Here is a 16,612-nt window from a genome sequence, read left to right as displayed (position 1 = left end):
AATATTTACGCAAGCAAATATGTCTGAAATTACTGTGACAATTAAAGCGGCTGGAGATAAGAAGCATGAAACGAAAGTCCTAACCACATCTACAATTTTACAGCTCAAAGAACAACTAGCAAAGGAAATGGATGTTTCCGTGGACAGACAAAGATTAATTTATTCTGGTAAGATTCTGAAGGATGGTGATACTCTTGAAACGTATAAAATCAAGAACGGACATACGATTCATCTGGTGAAAGGCGCTGCCAAACATTCTCCTAATACGGGATCTTCTTCAACGAACTCTGAAAGCCAGCAAAAAACAGCAGGTGAAGTTCCGCGGAATTTGGCAGCTGGACAAAGTGCATTCGATCCGTTAGCGGGATTAACCAGTGCGAGATATGCCGGTTATAATATCCCAATGCCTACGTTGGAAGATATGGGATTAAACTCAGATGGACAGCAGATGTTTGATGAGCAGCAAATGGAGCGGATGATGGAGAACCCAGCATTTCAAGAAAGCATGCGAAACATTCTTTCGGACCCCCAAATGATTGATTACATGACTCAACAATCTCCAAGCTTGAGAGCAATGGGCCCTATGGCAAGAGAAATGCTACAGAGTGATTACGTTCGTAATATGTTAACAAATCCACAGATGCTCCGGTCTATGCTGCAGATGCAAAGAATGATGAGTGGTGCTTCCGGTAATAGCGGGGCCAGAGATGCATCTGCCTTTCCTGCCCCAGGAAATACAACAGGATCTAACACTGCTAGTGCTGCTACCAGATCTACTACGGGCAGCAATGCTGATGTCAATACGGGGTCAACTACGAGTGCAAATGCAAATATTAGTAGTTCGGCCAACCCTGCTAATCCAGCCTTAAATCCATTTGCAGCTTTATTTGGTGCCGCAAGCAGTGCTCAAGCAAATGCAGCCAACAAAAATCCATCGAATTCCGCATCTAGTAATGGTGAAAGTGTCCCTCCTAACCCATTTACTAATCCGGAGATGTGGAATCTGTTAGGTGCAATGGCACGTGGTTCAAATGAGGCAGCACAGACTCGCCCTGCTGACAATAGGCCACCAGAAGAAATATATCAAACGCAACTCAGACAGTTGAACGATATGGGCTTTTTCGACTTTGATAAAAACGTTAAGGCCTTGAGAAGAAGTGGAGGTTCAGTCCAGGGTGCTATTGAGGAATTGTTGAATGGCTCAGTTTGAGTTCTACAGATTTCCACTTTTGCCGTGTTTTCCCTCTTTATATCATAGTTTTGCGTTAGCATTTATTGTACTGATACGGATCCATCATTTAATGATTTGCTACAACCTGAATGTACTCGTAATATAGGAAATGGATATTTGTATCTACCACCTCTATCTTAAGGGTTTAATGAAAATAATTTTTTCTGCAGAATATTTCGGGCTACCGTTTAATGTCATCTTTTTCTCTAGCAGTGTACAAATTTGTTGGCCATTCTGGATACTTCTGAAGAGGCAAGATTCCTATTTCGATGATAAAGACCATATTTACTCCAAATAAAGGGTACCATATAGCAGATCTCCAAAAGGAAGCTCCAGAAGAGGCAATTGAATTAAACTATCCCCTTATAACGAATGGTTTCGATCAGTTAAGCTGGCAATCAGAAGAGAGCCTAGAAACCTCTGAGACGACAGATAATGTGTACTCAGACAATGAACATAGCAGTGATAAATTGAGAGAAGCCAGCTTTAACAATGAATACGAAATATCTGATACGCTTTTGACTACGCATAAAAGTTTATTTGGTGACGATCTTTCGGATCATGAGACTGACATCTCTCTTTCCAAATCACATAAGGGTCATAAAAAGATGACGAACAAAGAGCGGAAAAAATTGAAGAGGCTCAAGAAAAGCCAAAGGAAAGGTCATAAACAAATAATATCAAACGATTCCGCTTCATCTGTGGACAGGGCTGCCATTTTGAAAGAATTGTACCAGACTGCTGTGGGAAGTGCCAATTCAAATGCACTTATAAGAATTAGGGATGTTACAATATTCTCGGAGGATCTGGAGACTCTCTTGGATGATAACTGGTTGGATGATAGCATAATTAGCTTTGCGTATGAATATATATATACGTCGCAAATCATTCCAACATTAACAGAAAGGGTCAAATATGGAAGGAAGGACCAGATCAAAGAAGCCATTTTTTTGTTATTACCCACTTTTTCATTTTTGCTTGCAAACAGTCCAAATCCTTCGGAATTAAAAGATGTGTTGCCAAACTTAGAACATTCGTCGTTCATTTTCATGCCAGTGAATGATAATATCGATTTTGGCGAACCGGAGGGTGGCTCCCATTGGTCACTGGTACTTTTTTGTGTGGATGATAGGAAAGCAATCATCTACGATTCTTTATACCGGGCGAATGAAGAAGAATCCATGAGACTAATCAAGAATACAGAAGCTATTTTGGGGAAGAAATTTGAAATAATCACCGAAAAGCATACTCCGCAGCAAATTAACAGTTCTGACTGTGGCATCATTGTTATAGCTATTACCGCTTTGCTTACGGCCCGCGTTCTTAATGTTGAGGACAACCGTTTCCTTAATTTAAAACTAGACAACGTCGAACTAAGTGCTATAGATGCGAAGATCTTCTTACTGGGGACGATTGCAAACCTTGTAAAACTTAAATCAAAGAAATGATTCTGATTTGGTATAAATAATGTATATTAATAGAGCTACAAACTGTGTGCCTTGTGCATAATAATACTCCTTTTTTCCTGTACTTTTTTCAGATCTGGAGCGAAAAAAAAAAAAAAAAATAAATAAATAAAAAGATATCGTATCTTCGGTACGAAAATTTTCAGAACCATGTGTTTTCTGACGGACAATTTACTTTTCCTGGCTAACATTGTGAAGAAATGATACAAACAATCGGATTATGAGCTACGGACTTTCTCATACCAATAGGGTTGAGTATTACAGCTCAAACGATGAAGTTCCCGTGGGGTACGTGACACCAAGCTTTCCATCTCTTTACTTACCATTGGGATCGTCAAAAATGAAGTATGACCGTTCTGTTCTTTATTACTCATCAGATGTCTGGAAATTCTTTGTTTTATGGTCAATGATTATAATGGCTGGATTTTACACAGCTACGGCCATATTAATTATATTCACTCATTACAAAAAGTCGACTTATACCGAATACACTAAAAATCTTTCGTGGTGGAATGGCAGATCGAACGAAGGAGCATTGAGAGACCAAGTTGAAAATCTTTCACACGGCTCCAAAAGAAGCTTGGCTTCTCAGATGATAAAAGAAAGTTCAAGATTTTTGTTACTCATAGTGGCCGTGTATGTATTCATTGGTGTTTTCGAAGGCTTCGTGTCTGGTTCATTGATAGGGATATTAGCTGGTGCAATTTATAATAGTGCACAATTGAAAATGACAACATGGATACCGTTTGCTTATTCACTAGTTGTGGCTGCATTTAATATTGTGTCTTCTTACTCACTCACAGGATCGTTAATGTGATTTGTTAAATGTTCATTTTAGCAAATCAAGGCAATTTCACATTGAATATGACCGGCGATATAACTATTATAATATCAAAGGAAAGGGGTTCGGGCCACATTTTAAGAAAACATGAATAATGAAAGCAATAGAAAGCAGCAAGGCCAAGTGAACTTGATAAGAGGGAATTAATCTGTATTGTACTGGAGAACATTGTCTTCCTCGTGTGCAATCAGCTTGGCAATATCGCGGTCCTTTTTAAAAAGGCTTATACTGGGACAATTATTTTTTCCTATTATGTTATTTTTTTTCGACCTCCGCCACACTTGATAACCCTATTGATATTTATGCCACAGTCCTTTTGATATCTTGATAAGAGATATGATATACTGATTTTTTAAGTACGACAGATTCAACCTAGTGAAACTCTTGGCCGATATACTCATCGTTATAACTATATAATCAGGAGTTACTGCTACTAATTTGTACAGTTCTTAACGTCATCCCAATGTTCATGCTTTTTTTTTTTTGAATGGCTTATCAACCGAGTATTCGAAAAGAAAAGAAGAGAAAAAGGTTGAATAATTAATCATTGACAATGACTGAAAAAGACAATTATTATGAAGAACTTGAGTACACCAGCCGAAGAGACAATTCTTGGAACACTTTATCCAAAGAGTTCAAAGAATTTCTTTCTACAAGAGCCTCGACTCTTTTCGCTCTCCCTGTACTTGACAAGGAAAAGAGGGAACTTGCAAAAAAACGGTTGAACCCCATTCCTGCTATCAATGCTATGAGCAGACATCAGTGGAATTTATTTTTTCATGGTTACAGCGCATGGCTGGTTGATTCATTTGACTTTTTCTGTGTTTCCATCAGTGTTAGTGACATTGCCGAAACATTCGGTGTTAAGGTTGTTTCCATTACATGGGGTATGACTTTAGTCTTGATGTTAAGGCCTATTGGTTCCATTATTTTTGGATTGGCTGCTGATAAGTATGGAAGAAAATGGCCTTTGATCTTCTGCTATGCTCTATTCATAATTTTCGAAATTGCTACTGGCTTCACTAAAAATCTTAGGCAATTTCTTGCGGTGCGGGCATTGTTCGGAATTGCAATGGGTGGTTGTTATGGTTTGGGTTCATCGACTGCATTTGAGGATTCACCCGTGGCCTCCCGTGGATTTTTAAGTGGAATTTATCAACCTGCTTACACTTTTGGATTTGTTTTGGCAACAGCTTTTCATAGGGCGTTTTATAACACTGCTAAAGGCTGGAGAGCGTTATTCTGGTTTTCTGCAGCTCCTGCTTTGATAATGCTCTTTTGGAGATTGTCATTTGGTGAGTTGGATTATTTCATAAATCTTCAAGAAGCTAGGAAGTTGCATAATTTAAAGATTCACGAGGAGAATGAAGATATCTCTAGTTTCAATAGTGCTGCTTCTCAAAATAACCACTACAAGAAGCAAGAGTCAAATCTTTGGTCCGATTTGAAGACGACACTAAGATTTGAGTGGCCAATTCTTTTGTATCTTGTTCTAAACCTTTCCGTTTTCAACTTTTTGTCGCACGGTTCTCAGGATTTGTTCCCAACAATGCTATCAAAGCAGATCAAGCTGTCTACAAACGCATTAACTGTGACAAATGTCGTGGTGAATTTGGGTGGCTGTTTTGGAGGACCTGTTTGGGGGCAGATCTCGGAGATTTTAGGGCGGAGATTGACAATGATGCTTGCATGTCTATGTGTTGGTGCATTTATATATCCTACTTTCTTTGTTCATTCTCAAAATGTTATTATGGGTTGCGGTTTCATGCTTCAGTTTTGTATTATGGGTGCCTGGGGTGTGTTGCCAATTTATCTAACAGAATTGACTGCCACGACATCATTAAGAGCATTGATTTCTGGAACGGCGTATCAGATTGGTACTCTAGCGTCTTCAGCTTCATCTACTATAGAGGCTGAACTTGGTGCAAAGTTTCCTTTACCAGCACTTGGCTCAACCGCTTATGATTACGGAAAGGTTATGTGCATTTTCTTGAGTGCTGTTGCTGGAAGTATGCTTGTTGTACTATTTTTTGGGCCAGAGAAGTTCCATCAAGTTATCAAGACCGACTTTATGCTCGAGGAGCAAGATGCATCTAGTGATGTGGATATCCACAGGATTGTTTCCTCCATTCCTACTTCGGATGAGGAAGCTAAATTAAGAGCACAGAAGTCATATGAAGAGCGTCACGCACGGTCAACATAATGAATATTGGTGTGTTTACAGTTCAATCTGCATTATGTAGTTTAAGAATCTAGTATATACATATAGGTATTAATGCCGTAACAAGGAGCAGAACTTAGAAATAGAAGTAACTCAGTTCGGTCTACACTTGTTTTATCTAAACGAAATGGTGACATTCAACCAATAGTACTAGTCAAAAAAAAAAAATGTTAAGCAAAGAATTATTTTTAAATACAACTTGATTCCGGTTCACGAGCAATCAAAGCAATACATTTTGACTTCTCCACTTTCCGAACCACATACTATTCTCGAATCGCCTAAAGCCACACAGCTGATTGGAGAAACATGACCACCAAAGGTATGCATACATTTACCTGTCTGCAAATCCCAAACCTTGATAGTTCTATCATGTGCACCACTGACAATCCTAAATGTATCGGCGGCAATTGACCAAACACCTTCGATATGACCAAATTGGGTCCGTATACACTTTCCGGTACGGACATCCCAAAGCTTTATGGTGTTATCCAAAGAGGCCGTCAACATATGTGATGGCAAGTTTGGGATGCCACTCAATGCTTCATCTACTTTTCCATTTTCCTCATTGGAATTCTCAGATTGATTGTTACCTTCTCCTGAGTCTGGAACGTTCGCGTGCTCCTGGAGATCTGTAGTCAACTTATCCTTAACAGTAAATGGAATGACACACTGAATCTGGCCGATGTGGCCATTATTTTCAACACCTCCATAAACTTTAAGGCATTTATTAGTGCGGAGATCCCAAAGTCGAACAGTAGCATCATCGGAGGCGGTGAAAAGAGTCTTACTTTTAGAATGTATCTTGACTGAGGTCACCCAATCAGTGTGTCCCCGTAAAGTGTAGCAAGTTCTTGTATCCACGTGCCAAACTTTGACCGTTGAATCTGCTGAACCTGAAACGATGACCTTATCATGAAAATCAACACTTATCACACCTTCGCTATGACCCGTATATGTAGATATACACTGCCCAGTTCTGTAATTCCAAACTTTAATTGTACCATCCAAGCCACCTGATATCAACTTTTGTTCATCAAAGGCAAGAGTTCTGACACCGCGTGTGTGTCCTGTTAAAGTTCGTAGCAGTTTACCTGTTTCAACATTCCATATCTTGATCGTTTTATCATAAGATCCAGTCATAAGCAGATTGTTGTTATCATACTGACAACAAAGAACGCCATCGCTGTGGCCTTCGAACTTTTTGATCTTGTAAATGCCTTTTCTCCAGTTACGTTCAACTTTGAATCTCTCTGAATACACTGCCTTCCAAGGCCTAGTACGCCTTTGACGTTTGACTTGACGACATTTCTCAGTGATTGCTTTGCATTCATCTAAAGGTGGGGGTAGATGCTTCAGCGAGTTTTGTAATTCATCCAAGGCGGTATCGTGCTTTCTCTTTCGCACAAATGATGACTCACGAAGCCTTTTAACAGCCATTAAAGGAAGTCCCCATCCACATTGGGGACATTTCCTGTCAATATGCTGCTCACACATATGTCTCCAAACACGATCATCATCAGCCATCTGTTTCCATTTGACAGAAACCTGGGCGGCACTACACAAACTTTGACAATCCAAATAGCAAAGAACTTTCAATGCCAGTTCATTTGGAAGGGCTTCAACGAAATCGATTCTTATAAGTTTGGAAACTTCCTGAGAAATAAGCGATAGCTGTGGGAAGCAACACATTGTTAAAAGACCCTGTAGTATTAAAGTTCTTTGTTGACCTGGTGCGGCAGAAAAAACGGACCACACATGAGAAATCGCCTCCTGATCCTGGTGGGGCAACGTTTCTAATCTTTTTTGAATTCGGGTCATTTCTATCTCATCTGCTGCCTTGTTACACTGGGTATGTGGGTCATGACGGTAGCAGTAATGATGCTCCTCGACTGGAGAATCTGTTGTTATTGGATTTGTTATTAGGTGGTTGTTAAGAAAAGGGGTTAAAACCGAACTCTCGGTTCTTGATGCGGGTTGGTGCGAATGGGTTGTAGTATGCGATGCGTTGGTATTATCATTATTTTCCATAGAGTGTTCCGGCACTATTGCAGGTGCCGTGGGGTTGGTATTATGAGGGAGACTAGAACACGGAGCTGAAAGATTCATTGCCATCTGGGCAAATTTTGTGGTTGGTGAAGTAAATGTAAATTTATTCCCCGTACCAAATGTGGATAAACCTGCTTCCTTAGTGAGCGAAGAAGAGCCCAGAGTTATTGAATTACTGCTGACTTCCGCTTGACTATCAGGACTTCTGACGTGGGTTTTCCTGTGTAAAGTAGGTGGTATTTTGCCGTTTTGTTTAACACTGTCAGACATACTGATACTGGAGATGCTCAAGAAGTATCCATAAATTAACACTTTGACACTAGAAGATAATTGGGCAAAAGATGGCAGATAAATGAAATAAACAGTGAATGACAATCAAGATACTTATGATGTTTAAGAAGGTACGATATGAATACACGCGATAGTGATAATGGTGTGGCTCCTAAAGGTCTGATATATTTATGAGAAATTAAATATGAGGACTGGTTTCGTAACCACTCTGAATTCCGAAATTTTTTTTTTTTTCTTTTGGGGCAAGATAGCCGAACTTAGCGGAAATCGGGGAATAACGAACACTGTGGCCATAAATTTGCAAGCAGGGTCACGTGCAATTATGCAACCCTTTTAAGAAAAGGTCATTTTTACCAAGCCCATTACGTAAACTGGATAAGTTAAGGGTGAAGATATGAGATGAACGTAGCCAGCAAATGACTAGATTATTAAGTTTATAAAAATTTACAATAAAACAGGTCATACTTTAATTAAAAAACTGCAAATTATCATCATGATTTATTAAATAAGCCGTCATATCAACCCGACTAGTGCTTCTTATTGATTTATAAAATTCCGGAAGTTTAATAACAGGAAACAACACTGTAAACTTGGTCCGTAGCATTCCTAAACAGACCAATCACCATTTTTCCACGGGTTTCTTCTTGTAAGCAAGATAATCCTGCTTGTTGTATATGCTCAATTCTGTTTCATTTTCTATTGGGTATTCAGACAACTTCTTTTGGTTATTGTTTATCTCTAGAACCCAATCATCGTCATCATGATCCATATTAATCACTAAATTCATGGTTTTGTGCCCATGAGCATGAGTATATATCTTTATTGTATCGTAATGAACATTCCGGAATGGACGTAAACTTCCTTGTGAATTGATTTCATGCATAATCATATCGTAAAACTGCTTCGGCGTAGTGTTTTCGAGGTCCACATGATGAAATATCTGATTTCTAACATTTCTGTATGGAAATGATTTGATAATCCTCACAGTAAGAACAACATCATTCACTTATTTATGTACTTTCGGTTAGTATACCGTTATGCTGAAGAGCTGAGCTTATTGTTAAAAAGCAAAATATACTTACATGGGCGTGCAGTAGATGTTAGAGGTTCTTCCAGATCAAAATCACTCATTGCTTTCCTTCTGCTGTATAATACCAATTGTCCAGTTTTATATTTAAAGCGAGCACCTGGTTGTTGTATTACTCATCAAAAGATGGCATGTCAAGGTTCGCCATAATTACCCGAAAATGTATTTCATTGTGTTCCGTAAATCATTTTTACGGACAGAATATCTTTTTTTTTTTTATTACAAACAGTCATGCCCTTTAGTGCTAGATAAATTTATGTCCATCAGTGAACGTGAAATTTAGTTTTCCTCAGAATTGTCTCTCATTGAACCTTCGACCACACTACACATATCTATGTAAAATATCACATCATTGATTCGAAAATAACTGCAATGTGCAAAAAATACAGAGAATACTACACATAATAAAGAGATGAAAAGTGAGTAGAAACTAAGAAGGTCAGTGTATAACTAACGAGAATTTAAGCAAAACTCCTGAACGAGAGTAGGGAACTTCATCTAAATAACGGCAAGCTTTATCACTATAAATAATACAATAGACATTCCTCCCACTAAATATTTTCTCATAATTACCAAACCATGATTACAAGAAAATGTATTGCAATTCTCCAAAACACTCTTGTAAGAAATTTCCAGACATTTCTGGTGAATCGTTGTATTTTTCAAATAATCCATGATATCGACATGTTTTTCAATTGTAGTTAAAGTAATATCAATGACAGAAATTGGAATTATGAATTTCTATAGTCAATGTCGTTGGAATTTTGATAATAAATGATATTATTGATCTTTTAAAGATGTCGATGCATTTAATATTAGTAAATTGATATTTGTTTTTTTTTCCTGAACATTAATTTACTCTAATGTTGAAAATACTAGATGAATATATCATATTAGAAAAGAACTGACAATGAATCAATTAGTTTTAGATTGTTTAAAATCTTTACACTGCGATAACTTTTTTATGATATCACACTAACTTAAAGAAAACGGTAAACTTCTATTGTAACACCAGGATTGTAGTACCGGTTTGATTTACGAACAAGGACTAAAACTTTAATTAAAAAAGCACATCTATTTTGTGTAAGCTTTACTTGCTTATTAACTCAGAATGATATATAAGACGGAGGAGAATTGCTTGCCGTAGAATTCACAGAATTGAGATTACTTAACTTTTAATTATAAAAGAAAGTACTAATCAGCCCTAAAAGGTTTGATGTTAACGTATCGATGCCCATAACTTGGAGAAATGATCAAAATTAGGCTCGATTTTAGGTGAATGAGGGCCAGAAAAAACCTTAAAAGTCATTGTTTCTTCTGTTGGAGTCTGCATTTGTTCAACTGATGATGACACATAACATGTTAAGTATCATCTATGTGCAGGCTTTTGTCGTACATTTAAATTTTACTCTAAGGCAGTAAAAGCCATCTTACATAAAATTGGGTGTAATTTAATCATGAGAAATATTGTGAAATATATATTCCATGCAGTATAGATTTTCTATAAGAGGATTGGTTGACTTGTGATGAAGTTTAATGGATAGTAGTTGTAGTACACATTTCAGTTACATGTAATATTTGGGAGAAATGAGAAAATAACTATGAAAGGTAGAACTAACTAACGGATAGTTAATAGTCATTTGTTGAATTTTTCAGGAGACATATGTTAATAATTTTAGTTGCATCATACATTTGATAAATCCCCTTCTATGCATTCGTGCAGATTCACAATTTCCCTTATAATGCTGTCTATACTACTGGAGTTACTTTAATAATAATCTAGAGAACTGTATTATTTTCAGAACAACATTAAACACGAATGATAGTGCTAATCCTGTAATGTACTATAATCAGTGGATGCTATGTTATTTACTCCTCATCACAACTACTCCGTACTACGAAATGCTTGTAGTTTGCATCTTTTCAGACGATTAATATACCATTTGACTTCAATGCGCCTAAATTTATTTCATAGAATATGGAGTGAGACTGCATTGATAATAGCTATTATTTGCTCTGTTCATAAATCATTGCCCTGCCCTGACAGGGATAACAGCATCTTAATAAACACTTAATTTATCTCTTTTTTAATTTCCGTAAACAGTTTTTTTTACGAATTATGTTGCTAACGGTACAATGACGTAATATGAGCAGAAAAAGCGGTCCTACAACAAAGCTGGGGCATACCACGTTGCATTGTCATTAAAAATTTTTTTGCAGCTTGCCCGTATAATTAATTCCTCATTGGTATCAGCATTATGATTTTGCCGTCACTACTGAAGATATATAAAGATTCGGGGTATCGTTAACTATGAGAACAAGGCTAACCTTAGATGATCACAAGAGTGAAAGATATTTCTGGTTGATAATTTTCTTTAGCATGCTAGGGATGAATAAAATCTATGCCGTGCCACATTGCCTTGCCTGCCCACAAAATTGAAATTATTTCTTTGTTCACACGTGTTATAGATTAAAACGGTAATATGGACACAAACATTAACGGACATATTTTCTTATTTTCTTCGCCTATTCTCATTCCAGAGAACTATTTTTATTTCCCCCTGGATAATTATTTTTTCTCCTTAATTTATATTTAACTATGTATGAAGTGAATATGATCTAGGCTTCTCTTGATTTCATGTTTTATAACGTTCAAAGGAGAATAAAATAAACAACAGCGAAATTTTTGCTAAATGATTCCCATAATACATCATATCATATTGGCACTTATTTTGCTGTGCATTACTCAAGCCCAGAGTATAAAAATTGGTAGACAGATCCCAGTTAGTGGGCGTGGAGCAACAGAGCTTAATACTAAGATAAAAGGGATCAGGGAAGAGCTTGATTCGTACAGAATTAGCCATCAAGATGATTCAAATGGGTTTATTAGGAGGAGGCATGAATTTTTGGGAAGTTACCAGAAAGATGTCGACAAGATAATAAACAATTTACGGCAAGAGATGAATAAATATTTACAGCTTAATTCATGCTTGCGATATTACTTTCAAGACTTTGTTGATTTCAGTGAACTCGAATCTAGTGAAGGCAGCGCGGCTCATATTCTCCTGGCGATAAATGTGATAGTGGAAAACGAGCCTAATCCAAGAGTTCAGTCTTTAAACTTAAATATCATGGATAAAGACATGAATGCATTAAGAAGAAAGAATGGCATTCATGAGCGTGAAAGTCATATTGCCGTGGATTATCCCGTGATGAGTAAAAGCAGAGAGGAATACGGCAACGAGCATATAGATTTCTGCTTCGAAAATTTAAAAGTAGATAGATCTTGGAGTTCTGATCCTCATGATATTAATATTTACACGGACATCAGTTTTGGTCTCCCGGCCATAAAATCAAATTACATGGAGTCCACAAACAGAATTGGGAAAATTAACGAGAAGCTTGAAAAGTCGGATACGGAGTTGGATGCTATGGTTAATCAAATGCAGTCAAGTATGGCGACTGCATATTCAAGACTCCGTGACATGAATGAAGACACATATTCAAAGCAAACCATCTTTTATATTCTCATACTATGCAGCTACTTTGGCACGTGCATCTTTGAAATTTTGTGGCTTCGTCGTGTCCTACGGCTTCGCAAGCTGGCATAAATCTGATCTTGTTCAAATCTGACACGGACCATCCATCATCAATAAAAAAGTGGATCCACATTAATTGTTATTGGTGTACTGTCTTCCTTCTTTCGTTACCGACTTTGCATCATTCGCCTATTCAAGATAATTCCTCTATTGAAAACCTTTGATGTATTGTTTTTATAGAAATATAGAGTTTTTTTCCTCTTTATGTTGGTTGCTCTGCTCCAAGCTTGACGCTTCTTGTGAATTTTGCTTTGCGTGTTCATCAGATTCTTCAGCTGGTATCAATCCTCGCCTTTGTAGTTCACGATTTAAAACAAGTAACCGAGCTTTTTGATTTATTATGACATTCCTATTTTCTTTGACAGTTTGCATATATAGCAGCGAATCTTTACCTGTTGGCTGAGCGAAGGTGTCGTCAGTCTCTCTTAGTTGGCTTTTATCAGTTGACTGAAGACAGCCATTCGCCCCTTTGGTATCACCATTTGCTAACGCAAGCATAATTTGATTTGATTCCTGGAGTTTCTCGATGGATGTATTAATTTTTTTTTCCAAGAGTTGTAATTGTTCGTCCGAAACGTCCTTTATGGCGCCACTGAATTCATGAAGTTGAATTGGTGTACAATTTTCTGACATTTCCAAAAAAATGACTCTTAAAGAGTTCTTAAGATAAATATTCCAAGGAAGATATCTGCCTTCTTTTCAAGAATATACGAATGTTCTAATAAATTAATAATTGAATGTTAATAAGGAAGACATTTCAATCGTCAAACTTTCCTTCTGTCTTCATTGGACAACTTTTTTTTTCCTCCCCCCTCGAGCCCTTCAATTAATGCATAGATCAAAAATCAGGCGTAGTGCATGGATCTGTTCAAACCTCAGGTGGTACATAACATAAATTGATATACAACTGAATACTCATTAGAGTAGAATCTCAACCAACATTTATGGTTTATAATATCATCAGATTTTTTGGAAGACGGGCCATCGCAAGATTACCATCCTGCAATACCATAAAATATGACAATAATTTTTCACTGTTCTCCGTATGGCATGGAATCCATACGCATGCAACTGCTGACTTGATGGAAAAGTTGAAGCCAAAACTAATTCACCAAGCATTGATTACGAAGGCTGAAAATTCCCGGAAGCGGTTGAAAGTCTTGGAGACTAAAATATCGTCAGGCCAAAATTACAGTGAAGATGATTCTAAAAAATATGCATCTCTGATGGCTTTGGATGGAGTTTACAATGAATATTTGGAGCAGAAGGAAAATTTTAACGGTTTAATAGGATTGCTAAAGGATGATGATGAAATCTCTTTAAAGGAGGAAGCTGAGAATGAACTAAAGACGGTAATACCAGCATACAATAAAGCTATAGACAAGCTAAAAGCAAAACTTTTGAAACCTCATCCGTTTGCTGATCGAGCTTGTATTCTAGAATTACGCCCAGGGGCGGGTGGTCATGAAGCAGATATATTTACTGGAGATCTTTTAAACATGTACACGAGGTATTGCCAACTACATCATTGGCCATACGAAATTCTTTCACAGACAGAACATGATTCTGGAAACGGTATTCTTGAAGCAACGCTAGCGGTGAATCACAAGGGCTCATATGATCGCTTAAGGCACGAAGCTGGTGTTCATAGAGTTCAAAGAATTCCACAGACAGAAACTAAAGGTCGTATTCAGACCTCAGCAGCTGGTGTTGTGGTGCTTCCACAAATTGAAAATATGAAATCAGATAGATATGTAAGGAAATTTGAACCGGGAGAAGTTAGAATTGATGTTATGAGAGCCGGAGGTGCAGGAGGTCAGCATGTTAATAAAACTGAATCTGCAGTGAGGTTGACACATATTCCAACAGGTATTGTGGTTCGTATTCAGGATGATCGTTCTCAGCACAGGAATAAAGAGAAAGCCTTTGAGGTCCTACGAGCTCGGTTGGCGGAAAAGGAGATGAGAGAAAGAAATGAGAGAGAGGAGAAAGAAAGAATGGGACAAGTTTCCTCAGTGGATAGAAGTGATAAGATAAGAACTTACAATTTCCAGCAGAACCGGGTCACGGATCATCGATGCAACTTTACGCTATATGATTTGGAAGGATGTATGAATGGTATAAGACTCGATGATATCATTGATGAGGTGTCTAAAAAAGAAGTGGATGAAAGGGCAGAAGCACTTGCGATGTCAATAAAAGATGACTAACTAGAACCAATTGTTGTATCAACGTTCCGTATGCATGTTCATAGAATTAAGTTATTCAAGGTTTGTACATATCAAATGTAAGGAAAATAACTCAAAACATAACAACAAATTCTGTGGGGTAGAGCAAAACTTCTATCTCGAATGTGAAATACACTATAGGGGGATGACGTCTACCCCACATTCTAAATTGCTGTCCTTGGCTTCACTTTTGCCGCGTTTAGTCCGGAGGAGATCTGAAAAATAATTGTCATATGCGAAAGATGAAGAAAGGGTCATTCCAATTCCCCAGACTCAAAATAAAAAAATTCCAAAAAAAAAAAAATAAATTAATAAATGAAATGATGTCCGTGTGAAAATGGATCTTGATGTTTCCCTTCCTTATACATTCTCAATACAGATATCAAGTTTCTTATAAAGGTATTCCTTGCTGAAAGTTGACGACACAATCTTTGAAGCAAATCACGTTACGTGGAATAAATTATTGATAATTATGACTTACGAGAAATTGGTTTACCATCCCGAGATTAGCAGAGTTATTGCCTTTCTTGACACCACGGCTGGAAGGGAAAAACTTCTCCGTACCGTGCAATACCTCACAAGATTCCTTGCCTATCAGTCAAGAGATGATTTAGTTGAATTGGCGTGTCTCAAGCGGATCCAATTTTTGATTGGTATTAGCAGAAAGCCGTTACGGTTTCTTAAGTTCTTGAAGCATTTTAGAAGCTTATTCATAGTCTTGGATGACCAACTAAAGGATAAAAAGCTTCGGGCATTTGATGTTCTCAAGCAAGTTGGATTTGCAGCATATTTCTTCCTTGACAGTGTTCAATGGTTTAAACAACTTGGACTAATTAATGACAGAAAAAACAGGAGTAAGTTAGTCGCAAACGCAGGAATCTATGGATTCAGATGCTGGCTTATCGCATTAACAGGTGCGATTTTGGGCAATCTCAGGAAGCTGCATATCATATATTCCAGGAGAAAGGCGCTTTCTGCAAATTCCAGTGCACCAGATGGCAAAGAAGCCGGAATCAGTACGAATACTGCCACGGTTGATTTGTTGGAGAAAGAAGATTTAAATATTGCCAAAGAGCAAAACGATTTGATTAAGAATTCGCTTGACGCTTTGGTTGCAATGAATGGTTGTAATATTATCGACGCTACCGAAGGTACGGTCGGCTTAGCTGGATTGGTTACCAGTATTATGGGGCTCAAAGATCTTTGGAAAAGTACCAAAGTCGGAGTTTGAAGAACTGCTGCTGGAAAATACAAAATTAGCGAGCTTGCTCAATAACGAATATTAATGAACTAAAAATAATAACAGAAAATCAAATTGCGGGACCTTTCGGTCGCATTGTGTAAATAATTGACAATTGATCCGGAGTCACATAGTTCATGAATAGAACAAATGTTGATACGTATGCAATTGTTGAATGTCGTGTGTAGATAAGAGATAACGAAGAACCTTCAATCTTTCAATTTTCGGCGCGTTCGTCGGTGTGTCCCTCTGTTTTTTGGAATAGTTATATTTTTATCAAAAATATTCTGTAAAAAACAACTGAAAGCGAGGGTGGAATCCATTAACGGAAGTTCAACGCCTCCGAGTCCCAATGTATTTCC

General features: G+C 37.6%; 10 protein-coding genes across 10 annotated transcripts; 7 read left to right on the top strand and 3 right to left on the bottom strand.

Moving 5' to 3' along the window:
- Positions 1 to 19: 19 nt before the first annotated feature.
- Positions 20 to 1,210, top strand: BRETT_003276 (uncharacterized protein; the record flags this gene model as incomplete). Its single annotated transcript, XM_041281787.1, has 1 exon — positions 20 to 1,210. The coding sequence occupies one exon, from the start codon at positions 20 to 22 to the stop codon at positions 1,208 to 1,210; it is 1,191 nt and encodes a 396-aa protein (XP_041139578.1).
- Positions 1,211 to 1,500: 290 nt separating this feature from the next.
- On the top strand, positions 1,501 to 2,679 carry BRETT_003275 (uncharacterized protein; the record flags this gene model as incomplete). The annotated part of the gene is made up of 1 exon (XM_041281786.1): positions 1,501 to 2,679. One exon carries the CDS (start codon positions 1,501 to 1,503, stop codon positions 2,677 to 2,679), a length of 1,179 nt encoding a protein of 392 aa, XP_041139577.1.
- A 238-nt stretch (positions 2,680 to 2,917) lies between these two features.
- Positions 2,918 to 3,514, top strand: BRETT_003274 (uncharacterized protein; the record flags this gene model as incomplete). Its single annotated transcript, XM_041281785.1, has 1 exon — positions 2,918 to 3,514. The coding sequence occupies one exon, from the start codon at positions 2,918 to 2,920 to the stop codon at positions 3,512 to 3,514; it is 597 nt and encodes a 198-aa protein (XP_041139576.1).
- Positions 3,515 to 4,091: 577 nt separating this feature from the next.
- BRETT_003273 (uncharacterized protein) lies at positions 4,092 to 5,741 on the top strand (the record flags this gene model as incomplete). Its single annotated transcript, XM_041281784.1, has 1 exon — positions 4,092 to 5,741. The coding sequence occupies one exon, from the start codon at positions 4,092 to 4,094 to the stop codon at positions 5,739 to 5,741; it is 1,650 nt and encodes a 549-aa protein (XP_041139575.1).
- Positions 5,742 to 5,969: 228 nt separating this feature from the next.
- On the bottom strand, positions 5,970 to 8,075 carry BRETT_003272 (uncharacterized protein; the record flags this gene model as incomplete). Its single annotated transcript, XM_041281783.1, has 1 exon — positions 5,970 to 8,075. One exon carries the CDS (start codon positions 8,073 to 8,075, stop codon positions 5,970 to 5,972), a length of 2,106 nt encoding a protein of 701 aa, XP_041139574.1.
- A 640-nt stretch (positions 8,076 to 8,715) lies between these two features.
- Positions 8,716 to 9,227, bottom strand: BRETT_003271 (uncharacterized protein; the record flags this gene model as incomplete). Its single annotated transcript, XM_041281782.1, has 2 exons — positions 8,716 to 9,052; positions 9,175 to 9,227. The coding sequence occupies 2 exons, from the start codon at positions 9,225 to 9,227 to the stop codon at positions 8,716 to 8,718; spliced, it is 390 nt and encodes a 129-aa protein (XP_041139573.1).
- Positions 9,228 to 11,876: 2,649 nt separating this feature from the next.
- On the top strand, positions 11,877 to 12,794 carry BRETT_003270 (uncharacterized protein; the record flags this gene model as incomplete). The annotated part of the gene is made up of 1 exon (XM_041281781.1): positions 11,877 to 12,794. One exon carries the CDS (start codon positions 11,877 to 11,879, stop codon positions 12,792 to 12,794), a length of 918 nt encoding a protein of 305 aa, XP_041139572.1.
- A 162-nt stretch (positions 12,795 to 12,956) lies between these two features.
- Positions 12,957 to 13,415, bottom strand: BRETT_003269 (uncharacterized protein; the record flags this gene model as incomplete). The annotated part of the gene is made up of 1 exon (XM_041281780.1): positions 12,957 to 13,415. One exon carries the CDS (start codon positions 13,413 to 13,415, stop codon positions 12,957 to 12,959), a length of 459 nt encoding a protein of 152 aa, XP_041139571.1.
- Positions 13,416 to 13,726: 311 nt separating this feature from the next.
- On the top strand, positions 13,727 to 14,992 carry BRETT_003268 (uncharacterized protein; the record flags this gene model as incomplete). The annotated part of the gene is made up of 1 exon (XM_041281779.1): positions 13,727 to 14,992. The coding sequence occupies one exon, from the start codon at positions 13,727 to 13,729 to the stop codon at positions 14,990 to 14,992; it is 1,266 nt and encodes a 421-aa protein (XP_041139570.1).
- A 490-nt stretch (positions 14,993 to 15,482) lies between these two features.
- BRETT_003267 (uncharacterized protein) lies at positions 15,483 to 16,241 on the top strand (the record flags this gene model as incomplete). Its single annotated transcript, XM_041281778.1, has 1 exon — positions 15,483 to 16,241. One exon carries the CDS (start codon positions 15,483 to 15,485, stop codon positions 16,239 to 16,241), a length of 759 nt encoding a protein of 252 aa, XP_041139569.1.
- Between the last annotated feature and the right edge of the window lie 371 nt (positions 16,242 to 16,612).

Source organism: Brettanomyces bruxellensis, chromosome 9 (assembly GCF_011074885.1).
Source record: "Brettanomyces bruxellensis chromosome 9, complete sequence".
In the NCBI taxonomy this organism is placed as follows: domain Eukaryota; kingdom Fungi; phylum Ascomycota; class Pichiomycetes; order Pichiales; family Pichiaceae; genus Brettanomyces; species Brettanomyces bruxellensis.
This window is presented reverse-complemented; position numbering and strand designations above follow the sequence as displayed.